This window comes from Loxodonta africana, chromosome 13, assembly GCF_030014295.1.
Source record: "Loxodonta africana isolate mLoxAfr1 chromosome 13, mLoxAfr1.hap2, whole genome shotgun sequence".
Classification (NCBI taxonomy): Eukaryota; Metazoa; Chordata; class Mammalia; order Proboscidea; family Elephantidae; genus Loxodonta; species Loxodonta africana.
This window is the reverse complement of record NC_087354.1, coordinates 60123805-60139743: the sequence shown is the minus strand read 5'-3', so window position 1 is coordinate 60139743 and position 15939 is coordinate 60123805. Positions and strand designations below refer to the sequence as shown.

Here is a 15939-nt window from a genome sequence, read left to right as displayed (position 1 = left end):
AAGGGAATTTACCAATTACATACATTTATGTTGAAGAATTGGAACCTGTTCAATTGTTCCTATTTAGGATTCACGCCCTCTCCTCAAGGTTACCATCTGGCTTACCATTTGAGATCTCCACAGCTTTACCTTTACCAGCTGGAATGATTATGGTAAACAGCATTTGTTGGTCTTTTGTGTTCAAATTAGGTCCCTGGGTAGAACAAAGAGTTTGCTCTCAAGGCTACAAACCAAAAGCTTGTTGGCTGGAGCCCACTGTGGAAGAAAAGCCTGTCAATCTGCTTCTGCAAACTTTACACCCAAGAAAACTCTGTGGAACAGTTCTACTCTGTAACACATGGGTCACCAGGAGCTGGAATCGACTTGATGGCAATGTGTTTGGTTTTTTTGGTTTGGTATTCAAATTGGGTGGTTAAATTTATTTACTCATTCAATAAATATTTGTTGGTGCAAGAAATTCTGCTAGTCAAAGGAATGCAGAGTCATAATAATTATCGTATCTTCAGTAGCTTGACGAGATCAAAGTACAAGGATGGGTTCTTCCTTCCATGTCCTCCATCTCATTGAGCCACCTGAGAGGTTCTGCACATGGTGCCCCTTCACACAAGTTACCCCGGGAAAAAAGAAACAACTGTAGAACTTTAACATATTGACCTGAAATAATGTTCATGGAAATTAGGATATACTAAGTTATCTTGTCTTAAATACTAAGTTAAATATAACTTATATACTAAGTTATCTTTAAAATGGGAAATGGTTATGGAGATACCATTTTACTGTGCAAGTGGTGGTAATAACAAGGAAATACCAAGTTTTCTCCCTTCTACTTTTTATTCAACCTGCAAAACTTTATTAAGAAAAAAGTGAGCACAAACCGACAACCACTTACTAATTTCCTGTGAACTTGAAATGATACCAAGGAAATAAGGTAACAGATAGGGGTTTTCTAATCTAACTTGAAATCTCAAGAAACACCAGTTCCTTGTTCATTAAAAAAATAATAATAATAAGTAAGATGATTTTTAAAGCCTTTGTATCTAAGTATTTAAATTTAACAGAAAGAAGACAAGGACATCATTTAAAGCAACAAATGGGAGGATTAGCATTTAAAGCACTATCCATAAATGCACACACGTACGTATATGTATATACCTTGGAAGAATCCTCGATGGTCTTGTGCAAGTTTTTCAGTTTTAGGTGGCAAGCTGCCCGATTCAAATACAATAATGGAATCTTATTATTTAGTCTTATGGCTAAGTTGTATGCATTAACAGCTGCCAAATAGTTTTCTGTTGCAAACAATTTGCTAGTAAGACAAAAACAGAAAAGAAAAACACTGTAACATTGAAACAGGAACACAGAAAAGTAACACCTAGTCACAGGCAAAGGGAATGGCTCGCCTCCTCTGTCCTCCCTGTACATGAACACTGCTGGCTGCACTGACTCCGTCTCCTCCACACACACCAGCTCTCCTCCACACACACCAGCTCGTGTGAATGGGCCCCACCTCACCTCCAGCACCACGCGGAGAGAGACCCTGAGTGGTTCATGCACCAGCAGCCATGCTCCATCCTCCCTGCTAGTGTGAATGGCCCTGAACTCACCTCCTGCACCACAAGGAGACCCTGAGTAGCTTACACGGGTAGGCATGCTGTATCCTCTCTGCTACAGTGACTGACTCAGGGATGGGCTTGTGACCCAAACTGGTCTATTCAGAATGAATAGGTAAAAAAAAAAAAAAAAAAAAAAGATGACATCAAGTCAATTCTGGCTCATGGCAAGCCATATGTTGCGGGGTAGAACTGCACTCCATCGGGTTTTCAAGGCAGGTTGCCAGGCCTTTCTTGCAAGGCCTGGGTGGGTTTGAACTTCCAACCTTGCAGTTGGTAGTTGAGCACTTAAACATTTGTCCACCCAGGGACTCCTGGTTCCAAGTTTGAGAATTAAAAATTGGGAAAACATCTCCCCCTGCTGGATATGAAAGAAGAATGCACACAGCACAAACTGTTGGTGACCATTTTGACACTATGGGAGGAGCTGACACCAGAATAAAGCTGGTTATATTATAGTGGGTTTTTGGATGGAAGTACAGAAGGAACAAGGGGGCAGAAAGAAACTGAGTCCTTGGTGACACAGTTGAATTGTGGGATCAAGCTTTGCCTGAAACGAAAAATACCACTGGCTCTGTGGTTATATAAGCCAACAAAATCTTTTTAGCATGAAAAGCCATTTGAATTTGTTTTTCTGGTTACTTGCAAACAAGAGCATCCTAACTGATGTACTCTTCCCGGGTCAAAGGCTTCTAAGTTCTCTTCAAATAATGAGGTCTACCTGACTAAAAGATTTATTTAAAATAGTAAGCTTCTTCTTTGTTTTTTAATTATAGTCCACTTAAAAAACTTTGAAAAATACACAACACAAGGAAACAGAAACTACTTTGTCAAACAGAAAAGCGCCACGTAACACACTGAACACGTTTCCAGCCCGCTGCGCTGCACGCTCCGCAGCTCTAGGACATCAAGCACAATGACCCCAGGGTCGACCCGTCAGAGCAGCCAGTCATCAGGAGTCAAAGGCAAGATGGCACCACTGTGACATCAAAGCTAAGTCTAGCTCAAGCTTAAATAACTTGCACAAACTAGAAAAGCTAATTCTGTGAGGGCAGTTTGTTTCTGAAACGCCCCATACCAGTTAGGATGTTTCTGACTGCAAAGACTGTTGGCTTAAACAAGTAGGGAAATAAATTATATCGCACAGCACAAAGTGCAGAAGGACGTGGCTCCACCCCCAATGTAATCGGCAGCTTCAGGATGTCATCCAGCCCCAAGTTCCTTCAACCTCTCCATTCTACTGTCCTCAGCAGCTACTTCCCCCAGAGCTGGTCTTCGAGGCCACAAGGGAGAGGCACAGCTCAAGCTGCCACTTGATCCAGGTACAATATTAATTAAAAGAAACACCTTGTGGCATATGCTTCTTAAGAGCAAGAAAGCCTTCCCCAGAAATCTCCTGGCTCTCTTCCTTTCTCACCTCATTGACCAAGGGTACCCAAAGTTACCTACAAACTCCAGCATGAGATTAAAACCACCTTGATTCACTGAAGTCAATCAGAACTCATCCTTGGACTTGAGAGAGGGTTGCCATCCTAAGTGTCCTGGGCCAGGGCTGCTCAAACAAAACATGGGCCAGGCCCATCAGGATAAGGGGGAGAAAAGACGTTGGCTAGGCAGCCTACAGCGTGTACTACAAATATTCTATTAATGTACGCATTTTAAGAACATTTCAATCTTTCATTTTCAATATAAGTTTACAGTTTTCTAATGGAATAGTTTTACCAGAAAAACTCTTGCAGGTTCTAAAGGAGGAAAAGCTTACAATGATTAGTAATGGAGAAAAAAAAAGAAAAAACCATTGTAGAAGGCATAATAGCAGGAAATATAAAGTTCTTAAACATCTTTTCAATACTTGAATATGTGTATCAAAACATAAATCCAAATGAATGCTACATTCCTGAAGTTTCCGTACCACTAAACCAAAAACCAAACCCACTGCCATTGCATCAATTCTGATTCACAGCGACCCTATAGGACGTAGGAGAACTGCCCCACAGGGCTTCCAAGACTGTAAATCTTTATGTAAGTAGACTGCCACATCTTTTCTCCTTCGGAGCAGCTGGTAGGTTTGAACCACCGACCTTGTGGTTCACAGCCGAACTCTTTAACCACAGTGCCATCAGGACTCCCATTACGAATACCCAAAAATCTGTTTTACAGTTTTCAGAATGGCTCTAAACTTGAAAATAGTCAAATTTCATAATGAATAGGAAAAAAACACTAAATCTCTTTGTCTAAAAGGCAGTCACCCTTGAACAGCAAATTTAAACAGAGAAGCTAATAGCCATTAAGTCTTCACTCACGATCCAAATAAGCAATGCTAGTGAAAGGAATTATGCCAAATTACTCATTCACTCTACATACATTGAGTGCTTACTGTACTGGGTGTGTAGCGAGAACAAAACAGGCACAGACTACTGAAAACACTCCTGTCGTTTTCATGATGACTGACTGGGGTGCCATTGAAAAGAAAGGACCATTCTGATTGGCACTGGCCAAAAGGGCCAACCATTTTATCTAAGAGTTGAGCATGGGACAAGCAACAAGTAGCCAGAGTGATATGAAAGAAACAATGTGGAGAGAAGTAATGAAAGAGGCAGGATGACCCAATATTCCTGTTACGGGTGATGGGAAAATGTGGGAATGGATAAGGGTGGTGATTGAGCAACATGATGACCATGTCACTGAACTGTACATACGAAGATTACTGAAATGGCAAATGTTCTGTTACATGTATATTCACCACAATTAAAAATACATATACTATGCTGAGCAAAAAAAAAAAAATTTTCACAAGAACAAAGAAAGAGACTGAGAAAGAGGAGGGTAGAAAAGAGTCATGAGAAAGATCAGAAGTGGCAGGGATCAGAAACAGCAATGGGAGCAAGGAGCAACACATACTCCAAGAAAAGACAAAGCAGCTGTTTGTAGACAAGAGAAAGGAACTCTAACAGCCACCTACCTCTCAAAAACACTAAGGCTGAGTACCAAAAAAAAAAAAAAAAAAAAAAATCTGTTATCATGAGTCAATTCTAATTCATAATGACCCTACAGAGCAGAGCAGAACTGCCCCACAGGCTTTCCAAGGGTGTAATCTTTACGGAAGCAGACTGCCACATCTTTCCCCCATGGAGCAGCTGGTGGGTTCACACTGCCAACCTGTCAGTTAGCAGCCGAGCACTTATCCACTGCACCACCAGGGTTCCTTAGGCTGAATACTAGTGAGCCTTAAGGAAGGCACACTGACCAGCACAATTCAACACTCAGGTTGGAAGGAGAAAAAGGATACTGTATAATAAATAATTGTAATAAAATGACAAGTTAGGCCCCAACAGATACGGTACTGCAACAGAATATTATGCGTGCATACAATCGACTTGACAGCACTGGGTTATACAAACAAGCAACTCTACAGTTATAATTACATCAAAGAAACCATCTTATAGTATGAATTCTAAACTTCTTTAAGTCAGGCAAAGGGTGCCCACATAAGAAAAGCCATTATCTCCACAAACAGCCTTTTCAAACACAGCAGGGTAGGCAGATTTGACAGGTGCATCCTGAAAGTAGACAGGTGCAAGAGTTATTGGGAGGCAAGTCTCTATTGGGCACTTATGTTTCTGCACACCTTATACCAGAGGCACTGACAGCTTGTGTTCTGGACTATCTTTTCAAAGATGTTTGTAGAGTAAACAGCCTTGGAAGATAGAGATAGTGTCTCCTTCTAGGACAAAGGGCGTTTGTTAGCTGCTCAGTATAATAATGTCTCCTTCCGGGGCAGAGATTGGGCAGATCTGCAGGTAGCCCCATTACAAAAGATTGGGTTTCTTAAGCTTGGTGTTTCTCAGCTGTGGGGCACACCTACTGTGTGCACAGACTCCACTTAGACCTGCCTCCACACTGCCCTACAGGACTTTGGAGCAAGGGGACCAACATGAACATGAAGCTCGTGCTGCTTGCTGTGCTGTGAGTAACAAATCCTTTGCCTCTGACCCATGAGTCTCATGCCTTCTGTCAGCATCCATGAAACTGTGTCAGGTTAGCCCTTCACAGTTCTTGATAGGCCACGGACTCAAAACTAAGTACTGCAAAGAAAATCAATTTAGCAAGTAGAAGCACATTCTCTCGGGAGAAGATGGTAACAGGGGGTCAACAATCAGCATCAAAAGGTCCAACGTAAAGTAAAAGGACATCCAGACAGGCAGACAGAATCCAGCAAAAGAAAATCCAAAAACAGAAAACATACAGAAATTCAGATTGGCACAAGTTGGTACTAAGGAAGTGTGACGGTAAGTAGCAGGACCCGAGATACAAAGCTGGGGTTCAGAAGCTAAATCAACCTGGATGGCAAGAGGAAAAGCAAAAGCAAGGCAGAGCTTCAATTTTAAAAGGACTGGAATTAGACAGGCTACAGAAACCTGGCACTTAGAAGAAAATTCAGACATTAGAACTAGTGTTGAAGATGATTCTATGTAACAAAAATAATACGATGCTGCTGCTAGACAGTGAAGCATATATCCTTAATTTCCTCCTATCTACTGTTAGAATTTGCTCTACAGAATGAGGTATACGGGTGAGATTCAAGTGGCCCTAGTGTCGGGGAAGAAGGGATTTTAAGTCTGGGGTCAAGAAAGGGTCCAACAAAACTTAGGCTGAAAATCAAGCACAAAGTAACATCAATGGGACAGTAATGTCAGAGGGCCACCTATCTTTTATGATGACAAGTGTCTGGGAGGGTAGCTATTAAGGTTATTTACAGATTCTGAATCACATGAAGCTGCTAAGTAACGTCATAGCACGCACACACTGGAGCACCTACACTGCTGTATACGAGATGTTCTCACTAAAAAGCTATCTGGCACAAGGTTAATTGGAGAAGGTAAAATGTTTTTATGAGCAAATAAAATTGTCTAAGATATATATTTTCCAAAAAGCTACATTTGGCAGTAGAAGACTAGGTAAAGAAAAACAAAAGCATTCTGTGGCTTTTTCTAATAATCCAATTTTGAGTAGGTTTACTCCCCTAAGGAAACCCTGGCGGCATAGTGGTTAAGTGCTAAGGCTGCTAACCAAGGGGTCGGCAGTTCAAATGCACCAGGCGCTCCTTGGAAACTATGGGGCAGTTCTACTCTGTCCTATAGGGTCGCTATGAGTCAGAATCGACTGGACAGCACTGGGTTTGGTTTTTGGTTTGGTATACTCCCCTAAACAGTTTTCTCAAGCTGTTGCCAGCCCCTTCTAACCACTGGTAGAGCAAAGCATCCCACAGATTGAAGCACAAGGAGGACAGGTCCGCTGCATTTGCTTGGGTAAATACAGACGGCTACCATGAAACAAAGCCTCTAGAGGTGAGAAAGGCTCATCCTTTGGCTTTAAGTTTAACATGCTGTTGCTACACGGATAAACTTTGAAAACATTATGCTGAGTGAAATAAATCAATCACAAAAGGGCAAATATTACCAGATCTCACTTACATGAAATAATTGGAATAAGCAAAGGTACAGAAACCAAAGTTTATCAATGTTTACCAGGAGTTGGAGGGGGGAGAGAAAAGGGGGTTGGTGTTTAGGAAGCAGTGAGTGTCTGTTCACGGGAATGAAAATGTGGAAACAATTACTGGTGAGGGCTGAAAACTGCAATTAATGCAGTTGATATCACTAAACTGTATACATGAAAAACACTGAAATGGCAAATGTTGTGTTATATTAATGCAGTTGATATTACTAAACCATATACACGAAAAACGGAATTGGCAAGTGTTATGTTATATGTATTTTAAAAACAATTTTAAAAATTTAATGTATTTCTTAATTTGTTCTTTTGAATCTGCTTCTACTTTTTTTCTGCATCACATTGCTAGAGTTGACATTTCTTTCTAATAATTCGTACCTTTCCTTTTATGGTGTCTGTACTTAGCACTAGGATTAATCAAGAGTGCACTCTATTTCTCTGTGTGTTATCAGTTACTAAGTTTTCCAACTCTCCTCATTCTCAACTCTCTTCCCTTCCTCTTATTTTGCTTCTCTTTCTTTTTCTACCTTACTGGAGGTAATAAGGCAAAACGGTACAAAAACATACCAGTGACACCTGAGTGTCCCTAAGTACAGCTGTGTATCAGACTGCTGCCAAAACATTGCTCCTGCCAGCAGTCAATTATCTGTGCTGGATTTTCCAAACTGTATCATTAGTGTGGAAACCCTGGTGGCGTAGTGGTTAAGTGCTACAGCTGCTAACCAAAGGGTCAGCAGTTCGAATCCACCAGGCGCTCCTTGGAAACTCTATGGGGCAGTTCTACTCTGTCCTATAGGGTCGCTATAAGTCGGAATCGACTCGATGGCACTGGGTTTAGCTTTTTTTTGGTATCATTAGTGCATCAGAAATAAAGCCAGACCAAGCACTGCCTGCACCACAACGAGTACAAAACAACTTTCTAACTATGCCCATCAAGGCTGTTATTCTTGGGGGCTGACCAAATAGTAAGCTGCTCCTTTGCTCCCATGTCAGCGTCCCTGTTTCCGGGTCTTTCCTACCTCCATCCTCCTCTACTTCTTGTACTTCCTCACTCCTAGTTCAGCCACAATTGACTCTGCCTCCCGATTGTTTAAATTTTCTACAGAAGGCTGAGATAAACCTGGCGTTATGGATTGAAATGTGTCTCCCAAAAAAAGGGGTTGTAAATCCTAACCTCTATGCCTGTGGTTATATTTGGGAATGGGTTGTCTTTGTTATGTTACTGAGACAGGATTAGTGTAGGGTGTATCTTGAGTCAATCTCTTTTGAGACATAAAAGAAATTAAGCACAAGCTAGTAAGCATGGATGGGGGAAGAGAGATGCCAAGCCACATGAAGAATGCCTAGAAGCAGAAGCTCAGAAGAGACAAGGACCTTTCCCCAAAGGCGACAGAGAGAAAAGACAGCCCTCTAGCCTCCTAAAGAGAGAAAATAAATTTGTTCATTAAAGCCACCCCCTTGTGGTATTTCTGTTATAGCAGCATTAGGTGACTAAGACACCCGGCTCTGCCCTGAGGGCAATGCTATCTCTATCACCCTCTACCTGAGGTCCCCAATCCTCCATGCCCTACATCAAGAACTGGCATTCTCCTGGCTCGCTTCTGCTAGCTCCAAGCTGTAACTCCTTATTTACATAAAAGTCATCATCCTTTGGGACTCAGGACATCTATTCCACACTCTAGCCTTCTAGTCACTGTCATCTACTGGCTTTTTAAAATCACTCTTCCCTTATTCACTGAGAGCTTTGAAACCTGGATCCCACTATCTGTCTCCATCCCAATTCTGCCACAATTGCAGGAGATTTTAAGGTTCACATACATGACTCATATTTCAAACTAACCTTGAAACGCCTGGAACTTCTTAACCCCGCTCACCTTCCCTTCATCTCTAATTTTGCTACACACTTCCAAGGCCATACTCTGGACTTTGTCATCACCTGGAATTGCACTGTCACAGAAGTATTTATCCCAGCCACTGACCAGGCCTTCCTATTCTGCTAGCTTTCCCTTTACTCAATCTTCAGTGTCACAGTGGCCTCTAGTTCTTCACTGGCTCCATCTTCTCCCAGCCCACTGGGCCCTCCACGGTACTTCTTCCTTTCTAATTCAGCCTAGACTCCATGGCTGAATAGCTGAGCTAGTTTTTCATGAGCATTCACTGGTCCTTTGCACTGCTAGGCTTTCATGGTACTTGTCAATCAAAACTCCAACTCTGGCTCAGTGCTCTAACGTACACTTTATACCCTCAAACACAACTGAGTACACATTATAGCAGATAGCTGGTACCGCAATGGATTCATGCTTTCTAGCCTAGCTGGGTCCTCAACAGTGCCCACTAAATCAGTTATCCTTGCTAGAAACCTATCTAGAGCCACACTTGTCTTTACTTTCTTTCTTCCATTTGGTCCAAGTCAATCTGTCAACATTTTCTAGAGACAAGCACCCAAAAAGACAGCCCACTCAGCCGTGCACACTCCACACTCCAGGCAGCAAGTAGGTGCAACACGTTTCAAGACAACTAAAAACACGTGAGCGCTAACATCTACATAAAAGTATTCTAAATGCCACAGCCAGAGCTCAAACTTACTTTCCTTTGTCCTTCAACCATTCTGGGTTCTTTTCTTCATCTTTTAAGTCACAAAGTTCAGGAATATCAGTATTCACTGCTCTACGTGCCTCTGCTTGTTTGTGCAGCCACTGAAATGAGAATGGAGTCTTATGAAGAACACAAAGGTTTTATTTTTATTAGTAGTTTGTTTTAGATCTTCCATCATTCTCCAGAAGATGGAAATACTATTTAATGATGATGATTTTAAGCTTCCATTTTTATATTCTTTAAAGCTTTTTTTTTCAAACTTCACTAGCTGGTTAAGATCAAATGCATAAGCTTCTATCTAGTCCAAATTTCATCCCTTCTGGAAGTTCATGTAACTATTTTTTTTGTTGTTTATAATATATTTTTACTTTTCCATACTGAAAAACATAAAAATGATTTTAAATCATTTTTCTAATTATATAATTTTACAAATAAAATATAGAAATAGTATATTATTTAATAAGAAGAAAAGATTAATATTTATAAACTGTCATTCTGTCTTAAGGCTCTTCAATTATTTCTACAACTTTCCAATTAAAAGAGGCATCAGTGCACACTATGCAGTAAAAAAACGCCGTCCTTGGTGCTCACATAATTAAAGGCGTAAGATCCCAATTTATATCAGGGCTTCTAAATCCTCGGGGGCTCCCGAACTCTAAATGCATGGAAGACATGTTCACTCCAAAATGTCACAACATTAGAAATATCCAATATTGATAACAAATTTCCAAATCTCTTCTTACTAAAAGTTTATAAATCCACTATAAAAAATAATTTCTCTGGTAAAAGAAATAGCCAGTACAACAGTTTACTTCTTAGAATAAGCAACAATAAAAAAAAAAAAAAAGCAACAATACTATATATTAAATCAATGTTATAGAATCAGCATTCAGGAGCAAAGTAAAATCTGCAAAATATACTTTTTCACAGGGTAATACTAAAAAATATATTCACAAAATATTATCTTTAGTGTAATGAATACTTAAGAAATTCAGAATCAGTACTAGTTTCAATAGATGAAGTAAAAAATAAAGCATTTTTATCTGTAGAGATTGCAACTAACAGCAAGTGTGCATACCTCCTCTTCTTCTGCTACCTGTGATTCTCGGAGAGCTGTGGGGAACACCCGAGGGGTAAAGCTGATCTGAACAGTGCCCACAGAGCGAGGAGGGGGAACACTGGCTTCCTTTAACTTCTCAGAAAATATATTTTCTGAATTTCTGCCTTCAAAGACAGTATTAACAAGTCAGTCATTTACTTCTCATTTTCTAAATTAGCAATCAAACTGACTTCTAAAGCAAACGTATATCAAAGCTAGTTCTAAAATCCTATACAAACAAATTAAAGGCATTTTCTACAAGAAGGAACGTAAAATCCACCACATAGCAGCTAATTATTTGTTCACTAAATAATGACCCCAGATTCTTTTTTGGGGCTCTCTTTCTGTAATCACTAAGTATCCAATTTATATCAACTCTAACAATGGGCACTCTTTATTCCGGCCAGGCCATGACTGCCAATACCAATTTTATTTCCTTAAGCCCCTATGGCAATGTACCCTATAGACCCTTTCCTAAGATTTTTAACATGTAGGTAAGTTGTTAGCTGCCATGGAGACTGCTCTGACTCATGGCAACCCCGTACACAACAGGATTGTTATCCATAGGGTTTTCGCTGGCTGATTTTCAGAAGCAGATCTCCAGGCCTTTCTTCTTAGTCTGTCTTAGTCTAGGAGCTTAACTGAAACTGGCTCAGCATCATAGCAACACACAAGCTTCAGGTGACAGATGAGCAGTGGCTACATTTGAGGTGCACTGGCCAGGAATTGAACCCAGGGCTCCTGCATGGTAGGCGAGAATTCTACCACTGAACCACTACTGCCCTTGTGTAAATGAGAAGTTTAATACAATCATCTTCAGAACATGTTATATTAAGAGAGACAATACCAGCAGTGGATAAAATGCAGGTAAACATATACCATATGGTTCATTAAACAAAACACGTGTGTCTTTAACATTTAATATTGATGGAGAGATGGAATAGCGTTAGGGTCCCCAGTTCACCCTCACTTCCTTGTGATGATGTGATAACTTTTAGCCATTGGAGACAGGTAATAAGAGTCAGCGAATGATACTAATGAAGAGCTATGCGTTTTTATATGGGTAGTTAGACAGATACAATCATGGTTACACCAATAGAAGAGGAATAATTAATCTAAGGGTTGGAATAAAAAAAAAAAAAAGTAGCAATGATACACAGATTTAAAAGGCAAACATCAAATTTGATAAAAAAAAAGATTTGCCACAAATATGACAGTTAATATCCCTAATATAAAATGAACGCATACAAATAAGGGGAAAAACTAGGATTCCAATTTCTACAAGTAGAAAATAGCACGGATAGACATTTCAAAGGGAGAGAGGAAGGGGACAGGAAGAATAAGAAATCAACATCAACAAAAATTTGAGCAAAAATTGTCTACAGGTGCCTGTGACTGAGACTTTCAACTATTTTCCAGGATCCTATCCATTCTCCCCGCTTTTTAAAAAATAATTTTTATTGTGCTTTAAGTGAAAGTTTACAAATCAAGTCAGTCTCTCACACAAAAACCCATATAAGCCTTGCTACACACTCCCAATTACTCTCCCCCTAATGAGACAGCCCGCTCTTTCCCTCCACTCTCTCTTTTCGCGTTCATTTCGCCAGCTTCTAACCCCCTCCACCCTCTCATCTCCCCTCCAGGCAGGAGATGCCAACATAGTCTCAAGTGTCCACCTGATCCAAGAAGCTCACTCCTTACCAGCATCCCTCTCCAACCCACTGTCCAGTCCAATCAATGTCTGAAGAGTTGGCTTCAGGAATGGTTCCTGTCCTGAGCCAACAGAAGGTCTGGGGGCCATGACCACCGGGGTCCTTCTAGTCTCAGTCAGACCATTAAGTCTGGTCTTATGAGAATTTGGGGTCTGTATCCCACTGCTCTCCTGCTCCCTCAGGGGTTCTCTGTTGTGTTCCCTGTCAGGGAAGTCATCAGTTGTAGCCAGGCACCATCTAGTTCTGCTGGTCTCAGGATGATTTAGTTACTGGTTCATGTGGCCCTTTCTGTCTCTTCGGCTCGTAATCACCTTGTGTCCTTGGTGTTCTTCATTCTCCTTTGATCCAGGTGGGTTGAGACCAATTGATGCATCTTAGATGGCTGCTTGCTAGGGTTTAAGACCCCAGACGCCACTCTTCAAAGTGGGATGCAGAATGTTTTCTTGATAGATTTTATTACGCCAATTGACTTAGATGTCCCCTGAAACCATGGTCCCCAGACCCCTGCCCCTACTACACTGCCCTTCGAAGCATTCAGTTTATTCAAGAAACTTCTTTGCTTTTGATTTAGTCCAATTATGGTGACCTCCCCTATATTGTGTGCTGTCTTCCCCTTCACCTAAAGCAGTTCTTATCTACTATCTAGTGAATACCCCTCTCCCAACCTCCCTCCCTCCCCCTTCTCGTAACCACAAAAGAATGTTTTCTTCTCAGTTTAAACTATTTCTCACGTTCTTATAATAGTGATCTTATACAATATTTGTGCTTTTCCCTGCTTCCTTTTAGTAACATTATCTTAGAGTTCTGAGCTAGGCCCCTGGCTGTGTCAGACCAGCATCTACATAACCTAGCTTCCCTTAAGATTAAGTGTAACACTAAGTATGTGCCAAAAGTAAGCCAACAGAATATGAATAAAAGTGATGTACACAACTTAAAGGTCATCATCTTAAAGGTAAATTTACTTGCCATGGACTTCCTCAGTCCCCCTTCCCACTGGCTACAAAACAATGCCAAGTGCAGCATCCACCTTGGATCCAGAGATGGAAGACCAATGTCATGGCAGAGGTGATCCGCTGGCCCAGGTGCCTGGATGGCCCCGTGGAGCAAAGTCATTTATCAGTACTAGACCCATCACAGTTATGTCAGAGCGTCACATTACAGAGAATTAAACCTCCATCTTATTTGAGCTGTAGTTTTGGATCTCTTAATTACAACAAGTTAGCATCAACCTAAGTAATAAAGTGTCTCAAAAATTTGATATCCAGTGGGAATGTAAAATGGGCCTATCACTTTGGAAGTTGACTTGGCGCTTCCTTAAAAAGCTAGAAATAGAACTACTGTGGGATCCAGCAATCCCGCTCCTTGAAATACATCCTAGAGAAGAGCCCTCATATGAATAGATACATGCACACACATGTTCACTGCAGCACTGTTCACAATGGCAAAAAGATAGAAACAATCTAGGTGCCCATCAATAGATTAATGGAAAAACAAATTATGGCACACACCCACAATGGAATACTACGCAACGATGAACAATGATGAATCCAAGAAACATCTCACAATATGGTTGAATCTGGAGGGCATTATGCCAAGTGAAATTAGTCAGTCACAAAATGACAAATACTGTATGAGACCAATATTATAAGAACTCAAGAAAAGGCTCAAACACAGAAGAAAACATTCTTTGATGGTTACAAGGGTGAGGAGGGAGGGAGAGGGGAATTTAACTAGGTAGCAGAGAAGAATCATCTTAGGTGAGGGGAAGGACAACACACAATACAGGGGAAGTCAGCATAAGTGGACTAAAGCAAAAGCTAATAAGTTTCTTGAATACAAACAAACACTTTCGGGGACAGAGTAGCTGGGACAGGGGTCTGCAGACCATGGTTTCAGGGGACATGTAGGTCAACTGGCATAACAAAGTTTATTAAGAAAATGTTATATATCCCACTTTGGTGGCAGGCGTTGGGGTCTTAAAAGCTTGAAAGTGACCATTTAAGATACATCAATTGGTCCCAACCCAGGTGGAGCAAAGGAGAATGAAGAACACCAAAAACACAAGGAAAATATTAGCCCGAGAGACAAAAGATCCACATAAACCAGAGACTCCATCAGCCTGAGACCAGAAGAACTAGATGGTGCCCGGCTACCATCAATGACTACCTTGACAGGGAACACAACAGAGAGTCTCTGACAAAGCAGGAAAAATATGCAGGAGAACTCAAAATCACATAAAAAGACCAGACTTAATGGTCTGACTGAGACTGGAGGAACCCCCAAAGCCATGGCCCCCAGGCACCCTGTTAACTCGGAACGGAAACCATTCCCAAAGCCCACCCTTCAGACAAAGATCAGACTGGACTATAAAACATAAAATAATACTTGTGAAGGATGTGCTTCCCGTCCAGAGACAGGATGAGAAGGCAGGAAGGGACAGGAGCTGGTTGAATGGACACAAGAAACCAGGGTGGAAAGGGGGAGCATGCCGTGACATTATAGGGATTGAAACTAGTGTCACATAACAATATGTGTATAAATGTTTGTATAAGAAATTAACTTGAGTTGTAAACCTTCACCTAAAGCCCCCTACAAAAAAACTGATATCCATGTAAACTGCTATTCACTTGTGAAAGCAAAAGACATTCTTAGATATGTAAGAACTCAGAAAATACATCAACCAGTCATCTTTTCTGAATAAATTACTCAAAGAAATGCTCCAGAACATGGTGAAACAAATTAAAGTTAAGAACCCAGGAGTGGGGGGAACTTGAAAGTGAAAATAAAAAGGGATGAGTTTTCTAACAGTGTAAAAAAACAGTGTAGAACACACTAAATGAAGGAAAACTGAATAAAACATATAAATGAAATATACTGCTTCAGATTATTATACTAATGATCACTGCGATGCAGGACCTGGAGGAAATAAACACTATTTTACCATAAAGGGTGCCCTGGAAGGGCAGTGGTTAAGCATTCAGCTGCTAATGAAAAGGTTAGCAGTTCAAATCCACCAGCCAGTCCTTGGAAACCCTATGGGGCAGTTCTACTCTGTCTTTCCTATAGGGTCACTATGAGTTGGAACCCACTCAATAGCAATGAGTTTGTTTTGTTTTGTTTTGTTTCCATAAAGAGAAAAAAGATTATTTTGATGTTAATCTTGCTAAACAAAAGTAAATAAAAATTTTTTAATGATTATAAAAAAACATTAACATGATCACTAGTTACATTAAAAATTCGGTGTCTAACTTTCAAACTCCAACAGAAAATTAAGCCAAATATCAAAACATAAAAAAAGACACTGGCTTTCTGTTTCTAGCAACATGGCTTGAAGGTGAACAATTTAACAAACACACAAAATGCTGGATAAAAATACAACATATAAACAAAAGGTTCAAATACATAGTTCAGC

At 40.6% G+C, this 15939-nt stretch overlaps 1 protein-coding gene across 1 annotated transcript in view; it reads right to left on the bottom strand.

The window, feature by feature from the left end:
- Positions 1–15939, bottom strand: part of DNAAF4 (dynein axonemal assembly factor 4) — a 44914-nt gene that overhangs the window by 7328 nt on the left and 21647 nt on the right. Inside the window, exons 5-7 of the mRNA XM_003418325.4 lie at positions 10795–10940; positions 9708–9817; positions 1153–1306 (exon numbers count right to left, since the gene is read on the bottom strand). Of these exons, the coding sequence (XP_003418373.2) occupies positions 1153–1306; positions 9708–9817; positions 10795–10940 (410 nt within the window). The remainder of the gene's footprint in view (positions 1–1152; positions 1307–9707; positions 9818–10794; positions 10941–15939) is intronic.